We start from the raw sequence: 22,280 nt of genomic DNA, 5'->3' as shown, positions 1-22,280 counted from the left end.
AGATTTGTTGGAGACGAATGATGACACATTTAATCCCACCCTCAGGCTCAGACTGATCATCTCATATACTGAGCTTCACATCAGCCAGAAACTTCTCCCAGAAGCTACAAAAATAAAAAAGGTAAGTTGAGTGCTGTTGGCCCTGGAACTGGCCCTGGGTGAATGAATGGTTAAATAGATAGAAAGCTCAAAGCCTGCAAATTGTGGCTATTTTGTCTGTACTCCAGCCAATCTGAATTCCCCTAGGTAGGTGAGTGGCTGTGTGAAAAGGAAGCTCAAGGCCTGCAAGCTGCAATCACTTCACATGCATTGCAACTGGCCTGAGCAACCCTGAATGGATGAGTGGCGGGATGGGAAGGAAGCCCAAAGCATGCAAGTAAAGGGACAGAAAAAGCAAGTGTGAGGTCTGCATGGACTTTGAGAAAGAAACAGAGCACAGAGTGCCTGGGGAGGGAGGCACAGCCAGGGAAGCCTGGGCTTGTGCTAGACCTCCAAAGGCCTTCCTTACCTCTGTGGTACCGTGCTCTACTTAATGGCCACATCCAGAACATTGAGGAGGTTGTTAAACAAGGCAATCATGTGGGTGCCCAACTTAATGAACACCACAATTTGTGACCATAATTGGCAGGCTCCATTATAGCTGTAACTCAAGGACTCTGCAGAATACTTCAGAGCTTTTTAGTCATATATATATTCTCAATCATCTCTCATACGAATCCAATTTGCTCCACAGAAGATTACAAGGGCTAAAAGTTAGCATGATTTACCAATCTGGTGATTACAGGGTAGCAGAGAAATAAGTATCAACAGCTTCTCACTTCACAGTGGCAGGCTATTAGACTGAATTGATATACAGTACTAGGGACAGAGTGGCTCAGTGGTTGAGCTTGTCAATTGAAAGGTCAGCAGTTTGAATCCCTAGTGCCGCGTAATGGAGTGAGCTCCCATTACTTGTCCCAGCTTCTGCTAACCTAAAAGTTCAAAAGCACATAAAAAATGCAAGTAGAAAAATTGGGACCACTTTTGGTGGGAATAAAAAAATAGGGACCACCTTTGGCGCTATTTGAAATGACAACGTCAAATCTCTACCAGCCATTTGTGAGTCATTTTAATCCAAATTACAGACACATATCAGATGTAATTTATGATGCAATACAGCTCCTAAATAAGCCTGGAGAGCAGAGCATATTTATGCTGCAACTCTTAGCCAAATTGCAATAAGCAATAAGTCCTATCACCCTTATTTCTTCTTTTTAATTATTTTCCTTCTACAACACCTTACAGTCATTATATCAACATTATTATGTCATCATACCTGTACATATAAATATTATTTCGCTTCTATGTTTATAAACCTTTATACACAGTTATATATATATATATATATATATATATGTATGTATGTATGTATGTATGTATGTATGTATGTTATGTATGTGTGTGTGTGTATATATGTGTGTGTGTGTGTGTGTGTGTGTGTGTGTGTGTGTGTCTGTATGCATGCTTTTTGGCTTAATTAATTTTATTCTTGTTTTGCAGCCATTTGTACCAATTGTTCCAAATTTCATAATATTCCAACTCTTCTTTGTCTTTTAATTTTAGTGTTAATTTGTCCATCTCTGCACAATCCAAATTTTTTTGTATCACTAATTCGTCCGAGGGGATATTATTTTGTTTCCAAGCATTGGGCAATCGCTATTCTAACTGTGGTCAGCAGTTGTGTTAATATGTACTTAATTTTCTTTGTATATTTCCCTTTGATTATTCCCAGCAGAAAGCGTTCGGGTTTGTATTTTATTTGTTCTCCTGTAATTTTTTGCACCCATTTCCAAATTTTTGTCCAATATTTTTGAGTTTCCGGGCAGGTCCACCATATGTTATAGAAAGTCCCTTGTATTTTTTTTACACTTCCAGCAGTCGGATTCATGTTTGGGTACATTTTAGCCAATCTCGTTGGTAGTAAATGCCAACGATAAAACATTTTATACATATTTTCTTTGAGTGCTACTGATTGTGTTAGTTTATAATTTGTGTTCCAAATTCTTTCCTAATCCACTAGATCTATATTGTGTCCAAGGTTTTTGGCCCACGCTATCATGCAGCCTTTAACTTTTTCTTCTTCTAATGTTACTTCTAATAAATATTTGTAAATTTTCCTTTCGAATTTATTTTCCAGGCCAATTAAAATGTTATCTATTTGTTGTAATTCTGTGTAAATTCCATATTCTTTTACATCTTTTTTGTATCTCGATTGACGTTGAAGGTATGGCCACCAGTCTATATTTATATTTTGCTCCTTTAATTCCTGATTTGTTTTCAAATTTCCTTGGATGTCTAAAATTTTACTAGTGTATTGATCTAGTGTATTGGGATGTGTCATGGCTTCCATAGTGGAAAGCCATGTCGGTATTTTCATGTAGTATTTTTCTCTAATTTTATTCCAGACCTGTATCAATGCATCTCTAATATAGTGTCTATAAAAATATTTTTGTTTCTTTTTACCCTCTTCCCAGAGGAAAAAATGCCATCCCGTTTGTAAATCGTGGCCCTTTAATGTTAGTATTCTTTTATTTTTTAAATTTATCCAATCCCTAATCCATGTTAATGCTGCTGCTTTGTAATAAAGTTCCAAGTCAGGGAGTCCCATACCACCTTTGCTTCTGTCATCCTATAGAGCTTTCAACTTTATCCTGGCTTTCTTCCCTTGCCATATAAATTTTAATATAATCTTGTTCAATTCAATAAAAAGAATTCTAATTTTATGGGGATTGATTGAAATAAGTATAATAGCTTTGGTAATACAGTCATTTTTATCGCTGCTATTTTCCCTAATAATGATAGTTGTAGTTTCCCCCATAATTCTAGATCTTTTTTATTTCTTGCACTAATTTTGTATACGGTAATTATTTTCTTTTATAGTTGAGCACTTTGCAGTTAGCCATATTCCAAGATATTTAACATTCTTTGTCACTTGCAGTCACATTATTCTTTCTAATTCTTTATTTTGTTCTTCCTTCAAATTTTTAGTTACCATTTTAGTTTTTTCTCTATTAATCTTTAACCCTGCTACATCACCATATTATTCTAATTCTTGCATTAAACTATTTCCTGTTTCTAGCAGATCTTCTACAATGAATACCAAATCATCTGCAAAGGCCTGAATTTTATACTCCTCTCTTTTAATTTTAGTTCCTCTTATCTCCGAATTTTGTCTAATTCTTATTAGCAGACTTTCAAGCATCAGGATAAAGAGCAGAGGTGATAGTGGACAATCCTGCTCCTTCCATTATTTTAAAGGTCTCTGTACTTTCTCCATTTAATAATATATTTGCCCTTTGGGTAGAGTATATCATTTCTATTAATCTTTCAAATTGGTCCCCTAATTTCATATTCTTAATTTGTTGTGTCATGAATTCCCAATTTAAATTGTCAAATGCCTTCTGTGCATTCAGAAAAACAAGTGCCACTTGTTTCTCTGGATGCCCCTCATAGTACTCTAAGATATTTGCTACTATTTTGGTATTATTCCTAATTTGTCTTGTTGGGAGAAATCCATTTTGGCCTGGATGTATATAGTCATTTAATAGCTTTTTCAATCTCTCCGCTATTATTGTTTTGAATATTTTATAGTCAGCATTTAATAATGAGATTGGCCTATAGTTTTGAATCTGTTTTTTATCCGCACCTTCTTTAAATATTAACGTAATATGTGCTTCCCTCCATGAATCCAGTATTTTTGCTTTTATCAGTGCCTCATTATACATCTCCAACATCAAGGTTCTATCAATTCATTCAATTCATCTATTATTTTATATCATTCTGCTGGAAATCCATCAGGGCCTGGCATTTTATTATTTTTCTGTTTTTGGATCGCCTGTTTCAATTCTAGTTTCGTTTGTTTTTTTTTACAACATTTCTTTCATGTCTTCTGTTATTGACGGTGTTTCTTCTCCATTCAGATATTCTTTTTTTTGTTTTTCATCTACTTGTTCCCCTTTATACATATTCTCAAAGTACTTTTATGCAATCTTTTTCTTCACTTCCATTGTATGTTGTAATTCACCAGTTTCCCCTTGAAGTTGATATATTAATCTTTTTTCTCTCTCTTTTCTCAATCTGTATGACAACCACCTCCCCGGTTTATTTGCTTGCTCAAAGAAATTTCGTTTTGTTAGTTTTAGGCCCTTTATGATTTCTTCCTGGTCTGATATATTTATTTTATGTTTTGCTAACATCCAATCCTTTCTAATTTTGACATTCTGTGGCTTATTTTGTAATTCTATTTCTAAATTTTTAATTTCCTCCTCTAATATCTTCTGTTGTGCCCATTTCTCTTTGTTTCTGAATACGCTATAATAATTCCATGGGAATAAGCTTTCATGATGTCCCATAGATTTTGTATAGATGTCTGTTCTTTTGTGTTTTCCTTAAGAAATAACTCCAATTTGTTTCTACATTTTTGAATAAATTCCTTTTCTTTTAATATTTGCAAATTTAACACCCATCTTCGTCTAGTTTTTTTTCCTTTCCCAAATTATTTTAATGGGGTTGTGATTCGCCCACGTATTTGGTAATATTTCAATTGTATGTATTTCTGCCCCAATTTCCCCATTCATCCATGCCATATCAATCCGTGAGCAGGATTGATGTGGATTGGAGTAAAAGGTAAATTGTTTTGTTTTTTTCTGGTTCCATTTTTCTCCAAATATCTATTAAATTTAGCTCCTCCATCTCAAAGCAAGTTCTTGGTAATACTTTTCTTTACTTTTAATTTTTTTGTCACTTACATAATCTTTTTTACTGTCCACTATGGCATTATAATCTTCTATTATACAAATATTTCTCAATCCAATTTCTCTAATTTTTTCGTGTAATTTTTTCTAAAAGTCCTTCTGATTTTCGTTTGGGGCATATATTGCTACCAGTAGTACTGATTTTTGGTTTATCCCTATCATTAATATTCTTCTCTTTGCATCTGCATAAATTAAATTTGTCTTTATCCCATCTTTAACATATATCGCTATCCCTTTTCTCTTTTCTTCTGCTGATGCTGCATATAATTTTCCTAATTTAGGACATTCCAGGTATTTTATATCTTGTTTTTTAATGTGTGTTTCCTGTAAGCATATTATATCTGCTTTTTGTTTTGTTAATTTTGCCCAGATACGCGTTCTTTTTGTTGGCGAATTTAAACCATTAATATTTATTGACAATAATTGAATTTCTTCTTCCATCCTCCTAATTCTCTGTCTGTCTTTATTTTTTATTAACTCTAGTTTCTTTTTCGGCTCCTTGTTTTTGATCTCACTTTCTCCTCTCTTTGTTGCTCTCTCTCCTCCCTACTACTTTCTCCTTGTTCTCCTTCCATTGTTCTCTGTTGATGTTCTTCCTGGCTTCTATATTCCAACTCCTCCTTACTGCTCTGTTCCTGTTCCGGGCCTACTAGTTGCTCATATAAATCTTGTGCCTTCTCCAGATTGTCAACTTTAATCCTTTTCTCCTGCCAAATTACCAGCATCCCTTCAGGTACCAACCACCTAAATAGTATATCTCGTTTAATCAGTTGTGTTGCCAGAAATCGATAGTCTCTCCGTTGCTCCCTCACTGTTCGCGGAATTTGTTTCAGGGTTTGTATCTCTTTCCCTTTGTACACCATCGGCTTGTCTCTTGCTATTCTATAAATTATATCTCTCACTTTTTTCCTTGCAAATCTAATGTATATTTCTCTAGGCAATTGGTGTCTTTTAGCATAATTAGTGCTTACCCTGTATCATCCAATTCATTTAGGATCTCATGCTTATCTCTTTGTAACATCTCTGCTATTAATTCCAACATTATCATTTGTAAATCTTCCTCTTTTGTCTCTGTTACATTCTGGAATCAGAGATGAAATGCTGCACGATCCATTTCCAGGTGAATGAGGGAGTCTTCTAAGTTTTTGGTTGATGTTTTCATCTGCTGTTCAACTAAGTCTAGTTTCTTCTCTGTTTGTTCTGTTCTTTTTTCTACCACTTTTATTGACTGTTTCCAGTGTTTGTTGTATTATTCCCATTTTATCATCTAATTTCTGAATGTCATTTTTAACTTCATTTTTCATTTCACTCATCTCTATTTTCATTTCATTCATATCCGTTTTCAATTCACTGTGGTTTTTAGCTACTGCCTCTTGAAGCTTGGTCATAGTTTCTTGGATGGTTAGCAATGCTGCCTGCACATTTTCGATATTTGATCCAGAATCTGGTTTTTCCATTGTAGCCATTCCTTCTGTTCACCTTTGGGATGCTGGAGAAGCAGTCCATACCTTTGTCACTGGATTTACAATTGTCTTTTTCCCGGCTTTCAGTGATGTTGTTGTAATACTCCCCTTCTCTTTTAAAATTTTATCTTGTTCTTTTAGTATATTATATATGTTGTCCCAAATTAGTATCCTATATCTTGACTGTTATTTTTATTTCAGCTTATCTTTTTTTTCTATCAATATTCTTCCCCCCCCCCTTTTAATCACAATCTTAAATTTGCTACTAATAGGCTATACACTGTTACATTAGATATTACTGATAATATAATATATATGCTTTGCTGTTTTTTTAAAAATAATTCTTTAATTTAGCTTGTTCTATCTATAATAATCCACAAACAGTATTGCTAAAGCAGTGTGTGTGTGTGTGTGTGTGTGTGTATCTATATCTATCTACATATAAATTATTCAATAACAACTGATAATAATAAGGAAAAAGCAAACAGAGAGAGGAAGCCTCAGTACTCAGTACTCATTTATACCAATAGTGCTATATCTTAAGAATGCAATTATTTCATTATATCCTTAGTGTAATTACTGCAATTAATTCAAATAGATATTTATAACCATAGACATATATATAAGGATATCCACAAACTTTCCACTTACTTCTTTATAAATATGAATATAGATTTGAGTGCTTGTTTATAGGTATTATAAATATTATATATAAATATTATATATATATTGTAACTTATTTTTCTAAACTATTAATGCAGTCAATTCATTCAACAACTTTTCTTTTACTTTTTTTTTAAAGTTCTGGGTTGAATTACTTTTCTTTTCAGTCTTTGCAAAATTGTCCACCCTCTTCTGTTCTGAATAGTTCTAGATAATTTCAGCACAGCTGTTGCATCAGCCTTCCCCTTCTATTTCGTTGTCCTCTTTTTTTCCTAACTGCTATCTGTCAGCCGCCGCCCCCAAGCACACCACTGTTCTCCAAGTCCTCCTTCTTACTTGGTTTCTTTTCCACCACTTATCTGCATGTCTCAGAGTCAGTTCGTGATCTTTCTTGTTGTCTTCCCTCCGATCGCTCACTTACACCAATTACTTCTTTGGGGCAGGTCTTTTCCTCTAAAAATCTGCCGCTCTCATTCCTACTGGTGGCCGCTTGGTTATAGGGCTCTCACCTGATCTCTAGAGATTCACTGCTTTGCCCGTTCTTCTCTGCAATCTTCCTTTTCAACCAACACTCACCGCTGTTTCCACTCGCAAGCCAATCCACTAATCCACTTGATGATACAACAGGTTGATGAAATTCTTCCTTCTCCTTTTAGATAGTTTGTCGAGACTTCAAGTCCGCCATTGAAACAAGACACTTGCACACCGGATTAAAAGGATATCCCCACATCGTAGCGGGCAGTCACCCTCCGCCTTGTTAGTCCTAGGGTTTCCCTACTCCTCTGCATCTCCCTCTAAGATCAGCGGACCCTCGCAGGGGTCCTCCAAATGTGTAGATTGAGATAAGAAATCAGAGCCCTGATTTCTTCTCCACACTCGTCCCGACATCACCACCTGGAACCTATGACCCTTATTTCTAATGTAGGTCTGGCATACTCTATAGCAGTGATGGCAGGCCTTTTTCCCCTCAGGTGCCAAAAGTGCACGCACCCGTAATTAGATGCCCCCCAGGACCCCACGCATACAGGGATGGCTTCCTTAGAGCCTGGGGAAAGTGAAAACAGCCTCCCCATGTCCCCTCCAAGGCCCTCTGGAGGCCAGAAATGACCCATTTCCTGACTTCTGGTGGGCCCGGTAGATCCATTTTTCACCTTCCCCAGACTACAGAGCCTTTCCTGGAGCCTGGGAAGGGCAAAAACAGCCTCGCCTCTCCTGCCTCTTCTCAGAGGTCCTATGGAAGTCGGAAATGGCCCATTTTCTAACTTCCGGTGGGCCCGGTAGGTCCATTTTCCGTCCTCCCCAGGCTTCAGGAAAGCCTCCTGAAGCCTGGGGAGGATGAAAAATGGTCCAACCGGCCTACCGGAAGTTCATTTCCGAACTTCCGGTGGGCCTGTTGGGCCCTTTCTTCACCATGACCATGTTAATAATTTTTGATAACACACAGGAAGCAATGGATTTGATTATCAAGAGACAACAGTTTTTCATTTCTCAAAAAATTTAAACTTGATTTAAAAAATTAATCATTAAAATGATTAAAATGTTTAATCATTAAAAATGATTAAAATGTTTAATCATTAAAAATGATTAAAACTAAAAAGTCAAGTTACATATAAGTGATAAATATCTTATTGCTAAAATGTACAAAGTTTTGTCAAAAATAAAAACAGAAGACCAACAAGTTAAAGGCTATAGGATAAGATGGACTAAACATTTCATATTCACATCCATTCATTTGTATAGTATACAAATACAGCAGTGGGAGTATACGTAGACAAAGGGGTTGAAATTTACATTGTGCTATAATCTTAAAAGAGAATGTTTATAAAAAGATGTATAGATGATTCTCAAAACTTCAAATATAAACACCAAGAAGGGACATTTTACACTTTCAGTGGACTTATAAAAAATCTAAAAATGTTAGATTGAAATACATATGTTAACTTTTATTAGAGTTGATAGACAAACATTTGGAAAAATTGCATTTTACTTTGTTCTTTTATATGAAAACAGCAGCAAGATTTCTATAACCCAACACTGATGGATTCAGTGATGTTGCAATAGAAGAATGATTGTAAAACTGATAGAGCTGGCTCGGATGGCAAAACTAATGGCTCAGATTAGAAAAAAAGACATTAGCCATATTTAATATGCTCCAAAGGGGCAGTCCACCTGATGGACTATACAGTAAATCCATAAATCTTAGATTTTTCAGACAGGCCCTGGAGAGTACCAGATTGACAAAGGTTGCCTTAGCTTAAGAAAATTAAATCATTATTTAAAAAGATGTAATCATAGAAATAAAAATATTATATGAAAAAGACTGTCAATTCAACTGTATTTGCCACATTGTTGTAGCCTAATGAAATGGAGAACTCTATATATTACCACATCCACTCCACCTATTTGCTATACTGCAGTTTTAGAAAGTCAGTTTCCCTCAACAGAATGCACAAAATTCCCATCATAGCCAGTAACATACAGAGACAGGAATTCCAGACTCATTTCATTGCTATATATGAAATACTATTTGAGTCCTGACAAAACAATCATTTATGATATCATTGCATCCCTTCTAGTTTTTATTTGTATTACAAGTGGTCATTAAAAGTTTGTTGTAATACTAGATAACACTCAGACCTGTTTATTTATTTATCTAATTTATATAGTTGCTCCTCTTACAAGTGACTCTGGGCGATCTATAATAAAACTTTAAAAAATCTTAAATCATTACTGTTAATAAGTACTGAAAATATTTTAATTTTTTTTAATTAAAAAAAGTAAAACAGGAATAGTATTTTTTAGTATTTTTTTTTTAGTATTTTATTTGGATTTATAGGCCGCCCTTTTCCCTGAGGGGACTCAGGGCGGCTTACAATCATTAGGGAGGGGGTGCAATTCAAAACAAACAATATGTGAACAAAATAAATAAAGTAATAAAAACACAACTTGCATTCAACATTCAACACTCGGGTGGGGCAAATTAGAGACTTATCCCCAGGCCTGTTGGGATAGCCAGGTCTTAAGGGCTGCGCGGAAGGCCTGGACGGTGTTGAGGGTACGTATCTCGATCGGGAGATCGTTCCACAGGGTCGGAGCTGCAACAGAAAAGGCTCTCCTCTGTGTAGTCGCCAGTCGACATTGACTGGTGGATGGGATTCGGAGGAGGCCCAGTCTGTGCGATCTTATCGGTCGGAGGGAGGTAATCGGCAGAAGGCGGTCTCTCAAGTACTCAGATCCACTACCATGAAGGGCTTTAAAGGTGGTCAACAGGACCCTGAAGCGCACCCGGAGATCAACAGGTAGCCAGTGCAGCTCACGGAGGATGGGTGTTATGTGGGCGAACCGCGGTGCGCCCACTATCACTCGCGCGGCCGCATTCTGAACTAACTGCAGCCGCCGGATGCACTTCAAGGGCAGCCCCATGTAGAGCACATTGCAGTATTCCAGCCTAGAGATCACAAGGGCTCGAGTGACTGTTGTGAGAGCCTCCCGATTCAGGTAGGGTCGTAACTGGCGGACCAGGCGAACCTGGGCAAATGCCCCCCTGGTCACAGCCGACAGATGATGGTCGAGAGTCAGCTGTGGATCCAGGAGGACTCCTAAGTTACGAACCCTATCTGAGGGGTATAAAATTTGACCCCCCAGCCTGATAGATGGAACATTAGCCAAATTGTTGGGAGGGAAACACAACAGCCACTCGGTCTTGTCCGGGTTGAGTACCAGTTTGTTAGCGCTCATCCAGTTCTTAACGGCCTCAAGACCCTGGCTCATCACGTCCACCGCTTCATTGAGTTGGCATGGGGCGGACAGATACAATTGCGTATCGTCCGCATATTGATGGTATTTTATCCCGTGCCTCCGAATGATCTCGCCCAGTGGTTTCATGTATATGTTAAATAGTAGGGGGGATAAGAACGAATAATAGATGGAAGGAAGTTAATAGTAATTGAGCCACTTCAATATTTCACTCATCTCCCATACCTGATGACATAACCAGGGAACTTTGGAAACTTAGAAGCAATGAAGCCATCCTTACCTGGTGGTGGACGGAGAAAATTTTACAGTGCAGGGACCATAGCAGAAAAGGCCTGTCATCTACAGCCCACCACATGTAGCTTCCTAGATGACAGAACCCATAACATGTCCATTTGTTAAATCTAATGGGACAAACAGATGAAACCAGGAAAAGGTGGTTCCTCAAATAGCCCACTCTCATGCTACATAGGGCTTTAAAGAGCAACGGCAAAATCTTGAATTGGATCCAGAAAGAAATGCAACCTGCACAGTCTAGATGCAATGTATGCTCTACCAGAAACATATAACTCCTTATGCTGGTGAATTCTGTACCAGCTAAAGTTTTTGGATACTCTTCAAAATGAGCCGCATGTAAAGCACATTGCAGTTGTTGAACACAGAGCATGTGTGACTGAGTAGGTCCCTTAATTCAGAAATGAGCACAACTGAACAAATGAGCAAATTAATTCTTAATGGACCACCATGCATTCTTGCAACTTATGAAAAGGGCAACGAGGTCAAAACAGCTGAAAGAGAATAGACAATATGGATTAGACCAGGGGTGTCAAACACAAGGCCCACGGCAAGATCCAGCCTGTGATGTGGTTAGCCCATAATGTTTTGGCCCAGTCTACCCACATCGCTTTGGCTCTATCTACCTGCATTGCTTCAGCCTGATCTACCCAATGCGAAGAGAAAACATTGGGCCAGTGTAGCTTCAGCCCGGTCTATCCAATTCAAAGAAGAAACATGCCAGCAGTTTGGGCAATGGGGTCAAGATGTCTACTCCCACCTAGTCAGCCACACCCACCCAGTTGGCCATGACTTGCTGGTCTCCCAAGGTCAACCACAGCCCTGATGTGGCCCTCAATGTATTAGACTTTAGCTTTGGCGAGATAAAGTAGAGAAAAGATCACACTTTCTCCCTTCTGTGGAGACTGCAGAAACATTGTTCTAAAATAAGTAGCAAATACAGAGCATAGTAAATCAATAATTGATTAGTCAGTATTTCTAATTTATTTTAGAAGCAGATCCAGGAAGTAGCTTTTTAGAAAAATCTTCAAAAATAAGTCAATAATATGCTTACTTTGAAGGTTAATGTTCAGTCTGTGCCAATTCAGTTTTTTGTCAGTTCAATTGGAAGGCTGCAGTATTTTCAGACTGTCTATCACAAGTTAGGTGAACTTACTCACAATTCCACTGTATGAAAAAGAATCATCTAGGTGATATCACCATTATTTTTTCCTTTTGTTTAGAGAAGGAAAAATCTACAATATAGCCAGAGGTGGGCTGCACAGGTTCCACCACAAAACCGCGGAGGACAAAAGCACACTCGACGAAAGCGCGCATTTGACGTCATCACAGCGCGACGAAAACATCGTGCTGTGATTGAAAAATGTAAAAATAAAGCGAAAACCTTACCCTAACCCCCCAAACCTAACCCTAAATCTAACCCTAAACGTAACCCTTAACCTAATGCTAAACCTAACGCTAACCCTTAACCTAACGCTAAACGTAACCCTAACGCTCTAAACCCAACCCTAACCCTTAACCTAACCCTAACCCTAAACCTAACCCTTACCTTTATGTGAATCGGCTTGCTTTAATTTTAATTTTATTTCAATTTTTAATTTTTTTCGTCGCGCTGTGATGACGTCAAATGCGCGCTTTCGTCGAGCGCAATTTTGTCCTCCGCGGTTTTGATGGGTCACGGGCTGCACATACTTTAACAACTGGTTCACTGAAAATATCAGCACGCACGCTCCTTCCACACTTGCATACCATACCTAAAACAATGCTTTTTCGATGGGGGTGGCTTCCTGTATACCTGCTAGGTTAGCCACGGTTAGTGGAATAGGAGAGGCGTGCAAATCGGCTTGGATGCAGGGCAGGGCGAGTGAGCCAGAAAGTGAGATAGCATCAGGGTGGGTGGGTAGAGCCAAACAGTGCTCAGAACTACCAGTTCAGGCGAACCGGTCCAAACCGGCAGCAGCTCACCACTGAGTACAGCTTTCTATAAGTCATAATTGAAGAAAAAGAGAAATTCTAAGACTAATAATTGATTCTATTGTGATGCATTTACAATAACTGAAATGAAGAAGTATAAATGGATTACTAGAAATTTTTCCTAGATCATTAGTAGTAGATAGTGAGAAAACGAACAAACAAGCCTTTTAATAAATAAGATCTGTATGGGTGGTATTCATCACACTTGGAAGGAGAAAAAGGTCATTATCTCATAGGAAGCACACACTTGAAATACCCATCATAGCATGCAGATCATGTGTTATAAACAATACCATTGTGGTTTTATTGTGCTTCTATTAACTAAAATTGTATTGCACAGTTTTTTCAATTGTATTCTTACCTGCCTGGCAACCCTTCGGGCTTCCCAATAAGGCTTTGAATCTTCTACAGATTTTCCAATCTTCTTCACAAGTTCATCTAGTTTTATTGTAGCTTCCACCAGAACTGAACGGAATTTCTGACGTGCATCCTACAAAGAAAAACACAGCAAATCTGCAAATACATATTCTTCACTAATCACTAGCAATTTAGTCAATTTAGGTAAAACTAGGGTTAGTTACCTAGGAGAAAAATATTTGTGTAGCTGAATTTCAAACTTAATAGAAATCAATGAAAACCTGAGATGGTGTTAAACGTAATGTATTACACTCCCCAATTTTACTAAATGTCTAACACTTTCTGACACTTTCTGATCTAAAAAGAGATAGACTTCATAAAAGATGTGATTTTTTTTTGTTTGTGTAATCAAGTAATTTTTATTGAGTTTTAATCTAAATAAAAAGCAATATTGCACAACATCTGCTCTGCCCCGAGCCTCAACTCTTAATGCAGCATTGAGACCAACATATGTATATTTTTTTTATTTTTTCAGGGAGAAAATATTTTGACTCTTCAGAAACATTAATCCTTTTCTACATTCCTTAATAGGTTACTTTTTCCAAATGACTAACTACTAATTAAAGGAAGGGTTGTGATATTTCATACCAATGTCCAATCAATTAATAGCTTTAGTGAACAAAATTAGTGTATTTTCAACCTCTTTTCTTCAATCACCCCTTCTCCTTGTCTTATGTATTACTTCTTTTTTTTTCAACTACCTAAAGTAGGAGCAAGTGATTATTCTTCAATTAGCCAGGATCTGCAATCTCATAAATATCACCAATGTTATAAATTTCCAACAGATGGCAGTACTGATACAAAAGAAACTCTGTCATGTTATTTCATTTCAGTTAGCAGAAAGCTGTACTATATTGCGGTAGTTTGTGAAATGAGCACCAAAAAAGTGTTTGATTATGAACCATGATTTTATTCTTGATTGAAGGGCTTCATTTATATAGAATACATTGTCAACTGCAAGTGGTTTTCACTTATTACTATGTTGACATAAGTTCTGTATCAAAATATATAAAGATGATGAAGCAGGAAGTTTATTTGTGTGATCAAGAACAAAGTGGATAAGCTGTGATAGCAACCAAAAAGTTTCAACTAAGAAAGACTAAGGTTATAAGGTTTATTGCACTTGTATGCCACCCTATTCCCGAAGGGACTCAGGGCGGCTAACAAACCAAAGGGGAAAGGGATAATACAGACAAAAACAAAAGGCAAACAAACAAAATACAAAAACAATTTAAAAGCAACCAACAGCCACACAAATTCGAGAGGGGGTGGGAACTCATCAGCCCCAGGCCTGTCGGAACAGCCAGATTTTGACGGCTTTGCGGAAAGCCTGAAGGGTGGTGAGGGTCCAGATCTCCACGGGGAGGTCGTTCCAGAGGGCCGGAGCAGCCACAGAGAAGGCCCTCCTCCGGGTGGTCGACAAACGGCATTGGCCGGCGGATGGAATTCGGAGGAGGCCTAGTTTGTGGGATCTAATAGGTCTTTGGGAGGTAAGTGGCATCAGGTGGTCTCTCAAGTACCCAGGTCCAATACCATGAAGGGCTTTATAAGTGACGACTAGCACCTTGAAGCGTATCTGGAGACCAATAGTCAGCCAGTGCAGCTTGCGGAGGATAGGTGTAACGTGGGTATACCGAGGTGCACCCACAATCACTCGCGCGGCTGCATTCTGGACAAGCTGAAGTCTCCGAATGCTCTTCAAGGGCTGCCCCATGTAGAGCGCATTGCAGTAGTCCAGTCTTGAGGTCACAAGGGCGTGAGTGACTGTTACGAGAGCCTCCCGGTTCAGGTAGGGACGCAATTGGCGCACCAGACGAACCTGGGCAAATGCCCCCCTGGTCACAGCCGACAAATAATGTTCTAAAGTCAGCTGTGGGTCCAGGAGGACTCCCAAATTGCAAACCCTGTCTGAGGGGCGTATAATTTCATCCCCCAGCCTGAGAGATGGAATACATGGCCAATTATTGGGAGGGAAAAACACAAGCCACTCGGTCTTGTCTGGATTGAGTGCAAGCTTGTCTACCCCCATCCAGACCCTAACAGCCTCCAAGCACTGACACATCATGTCAACCGCTTCACTGAGTTGGCACGGGGCGGACAGATACAACTGTGTATCGTCCACGTACTAGTGATATTTTATCCCGTGCCGTCGAATGATCTCACCCAGCGGCTTCATGTAGATGTTAAACAGGAGGGGGGACAGGACTGAACCCTGCGGCACCCCATACTTAAGGGGCCTAGGGGTCGACCTCTGCCCTCCAACCAACACCAACTGCGACCTGTCCGAGAGGTAGGAGAACCACCAAAGAACGGTGCCTCCCACCCCCACCTCTCGCAACAGGATTGTTGCGAGGATACCATGGTCGATGGTATCAAAGGCCGCTGAGAGGTCAAGGAGCACTAGGACAGAGGCATGACCCCCGTCCCTGGCTCTCCAGAGATCATCGGTCAGTGCGACCAAAGCTGTTTCCGTGCTGTATCCAGGCCTGAATCCAGACTGAAAGGAGTCTAGATAATCGGTTTCATCCAAGGACCGTCGGAGCTGGGAGGCCACCACTTTCTCAACAACCTTCCCGACAAAGGGGAGGTTGGAGACTGGATGATAGTTATTTAAAATGGATGGATCCAATGAACTAATGAACTAACTAATGAACTAATTAAGGACAATCAATAGATTGTTCAAAGGGTGCTGCCCTTTTCATACGAATGTGTAGGTATCCTATTGATCTTCTTCAGTATCAGAAACTTTATGCAAGATGGGATCCTCACCTGCAAAGATATGTTAAGTGTTGAAATTTGCAAGTACTTGTTAAAAGAATGCTAAAAGAATGAATAAGAATTTTTTCCCAGTACTGTGACAGCTGATGAAACATGGGTGCATCATTATGACCCAGAAACAAAGGGACAGTCCATGCAATATCATCACAAACTTCACTGGCAAAGCAAAAAATTTAAAAAGTCAGGAAAACTTTTTTTTGGGGAAGTGAGTAATGCTATTTGATTTCTTTGAACCTGGCTCCACACTCAGTTCAGAATGCTGCATGTTAACACTTGAAATTTTGAAACAATTGAGTAGAGTTCAAAAGCAACATACAATATGACAATGTTAGGCCTCACACCTCCTGAGTCACGTAAGAGGCAGTTGCAAAGATGGATTTCACCATATAGTTTCTACTTGGCACTATGTGATTTCCACCTTATCCCAATACATTCATAGAAGTTTATTTGATCCAAATGAAAAGTTAGGAAAGACTGTCAGGACCTGGTTGAAGAAACAAAGCATAGGGTCCTTTCATACCAGCTTTAAGAAACTTGCCCAATGTTGCAAATGCTGATAATGATCAATATTATGTAAAGAAGTACAAGTAATCCTTGTACTTGTTCAATGACCATTAAAATTTATGACAATGGTGAACGAAGACTTGTGATTGGTCTCAAAGTTGCAGGCCATTATAGTATCCCCACAGTCAAGTGATCATGATTCAGGCAACCAGTTTTCAATTATGGCAGTTGCAATGTCCTATAGTCATATGATTGGCATTTGCAACATTCTCTGCTGGCATCCCACAAACAAAGTCAATACAGAAGGCAGCAGAAGATTGAGGTTGCTCCTGCTCCCACCGTTTTTCCTCCCAATGGGCCTGGGGGCAACATGGGGATCTCATACTCCACTGCAACCATCTGCCATAGCACCAACCGATGATATCTGTCTGCCCACTGCATTCAGTAGCACTTGCCTTCCCATAGATCTGGCCTGTAGCTCTTACACACCAGCCTGCTTACATTTTTCTTTTTCTTTTTTAATAAAATTTTTATTTTCAGACACACACAACACATATAACATAAAAGCCTCTTCAACTACACACAGTGTGTAGATTGGTTACAAGATCTTTCTGTGTCCTTTCCATAGTCATCACTTGAATTTTATCAAAATTCACATATTGACAATCAAGATATCTTTGTATACATTGATATTATGCTTCCTCCTATTCTAAGTCATTCTATTATTTTAGCATTGATAACATTCTCTAATAATTTTCAATTCTATGTTTTTCCCCATTATTAGTATCATCAATCTAATATACATGTATACAAATTGATATAATTATTAAACATCCATTAAACCTAGCTATTATTACATCCTTTCAACATAAGGCATATTAAATTTAAAGTAAATTTATATTATGACATTTTATTACATTATCCTGAAATCATCCAATGATATTACATTTTTATATTCTATTCTATATAAAATTGTTTATCTTTTATAAAAAGGCTTTTCAACATCATCTCCATAATCCTCACTTACAGTATTGTATAAAATTTCATATTATCAATCTAGTATATATAAGTGCTTTGTTATCATTATTAGTCATTTATTTGACTATTATTATGATATACATAGCACTCAAAATTTCAAAGTTTCAAAGTTTAATAGCATTTGTATGCCTCCCAATCCCGTGGGACTCCGGGCAGCTAACAATACAAATCAAAAAGAATAGAAGGAAAGAAAAGATAGATTTGAAAACACACCATGCACTCCATTCCAAGTGGGGCTGGAACCATATTTTGGGGTCAACAGCCCCAGGTCTGCCGGAACAGACAGATTTTAGTGGCCTTACGGAAGGCCAAGAGAGTGAGAAGGGTCCGGATCTCTGCGGGGAGATCATTCCACAGGGCCGGAGCAGCTACAAATTTAACTACATTTAACTAAAATTTAGTGTGACATTTCATTTCATCATCCTGTATCCTTCCAGAGATAGTGTCATCCAATATCTCTTGCCATTTGTAAAGTCTGTATTCTAAGTGTTTTCTTGATAAGTCATAAAGCCTCTTACTTATTTGTATTCTGTTTTTATTATTTTTACAAATAATTCAAGGTGGTGAACATATCTAACATACCTTCCTCATCCTATTATCCCCACTACAATAATCCTGTGAGGCGAGCTGGATTGAGAGTAAGTAGCCCTAGGTCACTCAGCCGGCTTTGATGGCTAAGACAGGACTTGAACTCATGACTTCTTGCTTTCTAGCCTGATGCTTTAATCACTAGATCAAATTGGTCTTTGTTGGGATGTTTCTGATGAGGACAACAGTCCAATACATCATGGGATGTCTCATTTAATGACCATGGTGATTTGCTTAACAATCATTTGTTGTGGGACTATCAAAACTGCTGTCACTAACCAGGACCATCATGATTTTTACTTAACAACTACTTCATTTAGATATGGAATTGACAATCCCAATTAGGCTTAAACAATGACTACCTGAACTACTAGTATTATTATCGTCTAAAGAATATTATGATAACATTAGAGATGAGTTGGTTGGGCTGTAAAATATACTGTATGTGTTGTTTTATTTGTAGATGATACTATATTGTTGGCTCAGAATCCAAATGATTTGCAAAACACATTGCCTGATGCAATGTGCAGTATAGTTATAAAAATGCATACTTTCAAGACCAAGGCACTTATATTTGACAGGGAAGTAAACAAGTCCAAGTTATTCATAAATTGAAAAAATGCACTTGGTTCATGAGATTAATTCATGCATTCTGATAAATAATTACAAAATATGGAGAAATTGCAAAATCTTAAGATATGCAGTTATTGACAAAATGTGAATAATATGCAATCTTTTGTTAGTAGTGAATATTTGTCAAAAGAAGCAATGTATAATATTCTGCTTCTGATTACTTTGCTATGTATATGCTATGTATAAGTTGGATTTCCAGAGTGAAAAAATATAAACAGAAGTTAATGACCCATATATAAGAAACACTTGTAGTAGTTTGGTCATATAAAAAGAATGAATGAGAACAGAACTGTAAAATGTGAAGGAAGGAAAAATATGACAAGAAGAAATCTAAGAAATGTGTAACTGGCTGGGGTTGATGAGATCCTAGAAATAGGGAAGTGAGAATCCCAAAGGGGCAACTGGGCTTTCCGGTTTTTCTTTGAAGATGTTTCAGTTCTCATACAAAATGTTTCTTTCAGCTTCTTTAGAGAAGTGAGAAGTTTAACAAAGACACTATATGAAGTGATATATGGATTTAATGGAAGCAAGGATGATTTGCAAGGGGACAGAAAAGTAAGGAAAGGTTTTTTGAAATAGTTTGGCATAGAGTAAACTTTACACTGCATGCTTCTATTATGCTTTTAATTTTTATGCCCTTATTCCTTTTCTCATTCGGTAATAATATTTCTTACCCTGGAAGGAAATCATGATGGGTATTTGTGTCGGTATATATTTTGTTAATAGCGTCAAAGAGGTGGGTATCCTCAAAGCAAGTACCCAGTTTTTCTGTTTTACATGAATTGATCAGGATTTCACACATCAGTTTTTGATAATGGGAAACCAGCAATCAGGAACTGAGATGTAAAATCAGGGTGGCTGTGTGAAAAGCATTTAGCATAGGGACTTAAAGAGTTTCACATTTGGCTTTTTAATTTGTGCTCTATATTCTATAACTCTGTCATGTGCACATTTAATGGCAAGTAATAGTTAAACAGGTTTTCTTTGCTTGTTTGAAAGATAGGTTCAGTTCATCTGGCGCCCTGAAAGTCTGGATCATAGACAGGAGTTAAACATGAACCTTGGTTTAGCAACCATGGTAGCAAAGTTCAAATAATACTCTATCTCCCAAGTTAAGTAAATCACATTACAACTCAGCCCTATGCATGAACTTAGTAATATGTGACAATGTAAAAAAGTATGCCTAGCTTTCCGACTACATTGCTGAAAGAAATGACAATATAATCATCCAGAGGAATTGAATTTCAGACTAGTAATTTCCAGTGTTTATTAAGAACCATGGAGAATTCCAAGTATAGAAGGCTGTTGTGACCAGTATAGACTTTAGTATTTGTGAGACACAGTAAGATGTTGCCATGGGATCTCTTCCTATGACCTCAAATCTTGTTCAGAACTTTTAACAAATATTTATTTGGCTTGAAAGGCCAAAGCAAAACAAATTTCCCAGCTGGGAATTTCAGGACATCAAAAATATCAGAGTCCTTTAACACAGAGTTAGGCTCTGTAAATTCAACTAATTTGAAAGTACTATCTTCCTACTTGATTCATATACAAACTTAGGAATAACAGAGAATAAATATTTTAATGTGGAATTTAATTATCAGAAGTATTTGTAGCCTGAAATAAACAAAAACAGAATTAGACTAATGGTGATAAAAAAGCGCAATTGTGATACAGAACAGAAGGAAGTATTCATTGCCCATTGATGCTGAACAGTTGATCGAAGGCAGAGAGGACAAAGGAATAGCAAAAAACAGCTGTAAGTAATGACAGAATGACTCCAGAGCACTGAACTTATTAATGTGGTTCTTCATCCAGAGCATATTCATTTTACTGCCACTTCTGAGGATGTGATTTAAAATCTATAACACTATTATGCCGCAATAGAATATAATGCAGTATTCTTTTGCTTATCTGATTTGGTTAAGGAATAAAAAAACAAATAATAGTCTGGCCTGGCTGCTGTTTATATAATGACATTTGGGAAATACAAATGTGACCAAAATTCGGCTAAAAATCCCAGGCATTGAGCAAAGTGGTCATTAAGCGAGGTGCTCACATAGCTGCTTTGCTCATTGACTCTAATCCTGGCACTCCCAGTTCTTTTGGGTAGTTAAGAGGGCAGAGTCCCAGGTAGGAAGCATGAAGTGCCTCTCAGGGAAAGATCCTGGGAGGAGGATCCATGGGGGAGAAGATCCTTGTTTGGCTGCAAGAATGGAGCCAAATCTTTAGGATTTTAACTCTCTTCCTGAAGTCCATCGCAGGATTTCACCATAGTGGCCAGAAGGGAAAAAACATCTTTCTTTGGGCTAAAAACTCAGTTATGGGTGGGACAGAGAGACAGAACTGAGATTCCCCCAATAGACAACTCTTTTTAGTACTTTGATTTCTGAAACCAGTGAAAGCAATCTTTGGTAAATAAAATTGAAGCTGTTCTTAATTAATTTCTAAAATTGAATTCCTGTACGAAATTGTTGGGTAGAGTAGATATACTGATTTGGTACGATTTGATAAGATCAACATTAGTAATGGCTACTTCATTTCAAAATACATTGTTGCTCATTAAGGGATTCATACATTATAAACTAGATATCAACAAGGATATCTGAGCAAACTTATCTAGGCTTTGATGTTAATCAAGGTTGAGCCTGGCTAATATTTCGAAGAAAACCACCCTAGTAGACATTACAAATGGAAAAAAACATCCTGGAAATAGTTAATGTCAATAATATGGTCAGAAAAGCTGTATATATTGCATTCACATAGCTTCCAGAGCTTATGCTTGATTTGAGCTTATCTTCTTATATCAATCACCATTCAAAGTGGTTGGAAGTTCTGGAAGCTAAAGTGCAACATATTCAAGGTAGTGAATAGTAATATAGGCTATTAATTTTGTTTTGTCTTTTCTCATCTTGTCATAGACAAGGAATATTCTAGAAGTAATTCTATCTCACTTTGGACATTTCCTCCTAATTTTGTTTCACCTGCGTACTTCCTGTATTGCTTTTCTACCTGCCTTACAATGTAAAAAAATATCCTATTTTGTTTTTGTATTTAAGTGCATGTGTGTGTGTAGATGTAACTCTATCAGATCAATCTTGTGTACAATGAGTTGTTTTATACTTAAGATGTTGTAACACAAACATTAAATATTTTACTATAATAAAAAAGAATAATAAAAGAAAACAGAGTTGTGGGATATTGACAAAAAATGTAAATGAAACATGTGCTGATACATGTAGCCTATTCATCCTGTTCCTCCTTATATTAATATAAGAATGTAGCATTTGGTAAACTACAGAAGCTTGGCTTGTTTGTTTTTACAAGTTTTGGTTTATAAGCAGTGGTGGGATTCAATTTTTTTTACTACTGGTTCTGTGGG

At 37.6% G+C, this 22,280-nt stretch overlaps 1 protein-coding gene across 1 annotated transcript in view; it reads right to left on the bottom strand.

The window, feature by feature from the left end:
• Positions 1-22,280, bottom strand: part of SH3BP5 (SH3 domain binding protein 5) — a 66,353-nt gene that overhangs the window by 19,007 nt on the left and 25,066 nt on the right. Inside the window, exon 3 of the mRNA XM_032235704.1 lies at positions 13,302-13,430. Coding sequence (XP_032091595.1) covers positions 13,302-13,430 — 129 coding nt within the window. The remainder of the gene's footprint in view (positions 1-13,301; positions 13,431-22,280) is intronic.

The sequence above is a fragment of the Thamnophis elegans genome, chromosome Z (genome assembly GCF_009769535.1).
Source record: "Thamnophis elegans isolate rThaEle1 chromosome Z, rThaEle1.pri, whole genome shotgun sequence".
Lineage (NCBI taxonomy): Eukaryota > Metazoa > Chordata > Lepidosauria > Squamata > Colubridae > Thamnophis > Thamnophis elegans.
The sequence above is the reverse complement of the archived record's forward strand: the minus strand, read 5'-3'. Positions and strand labels throughout refer to the sequence as shown.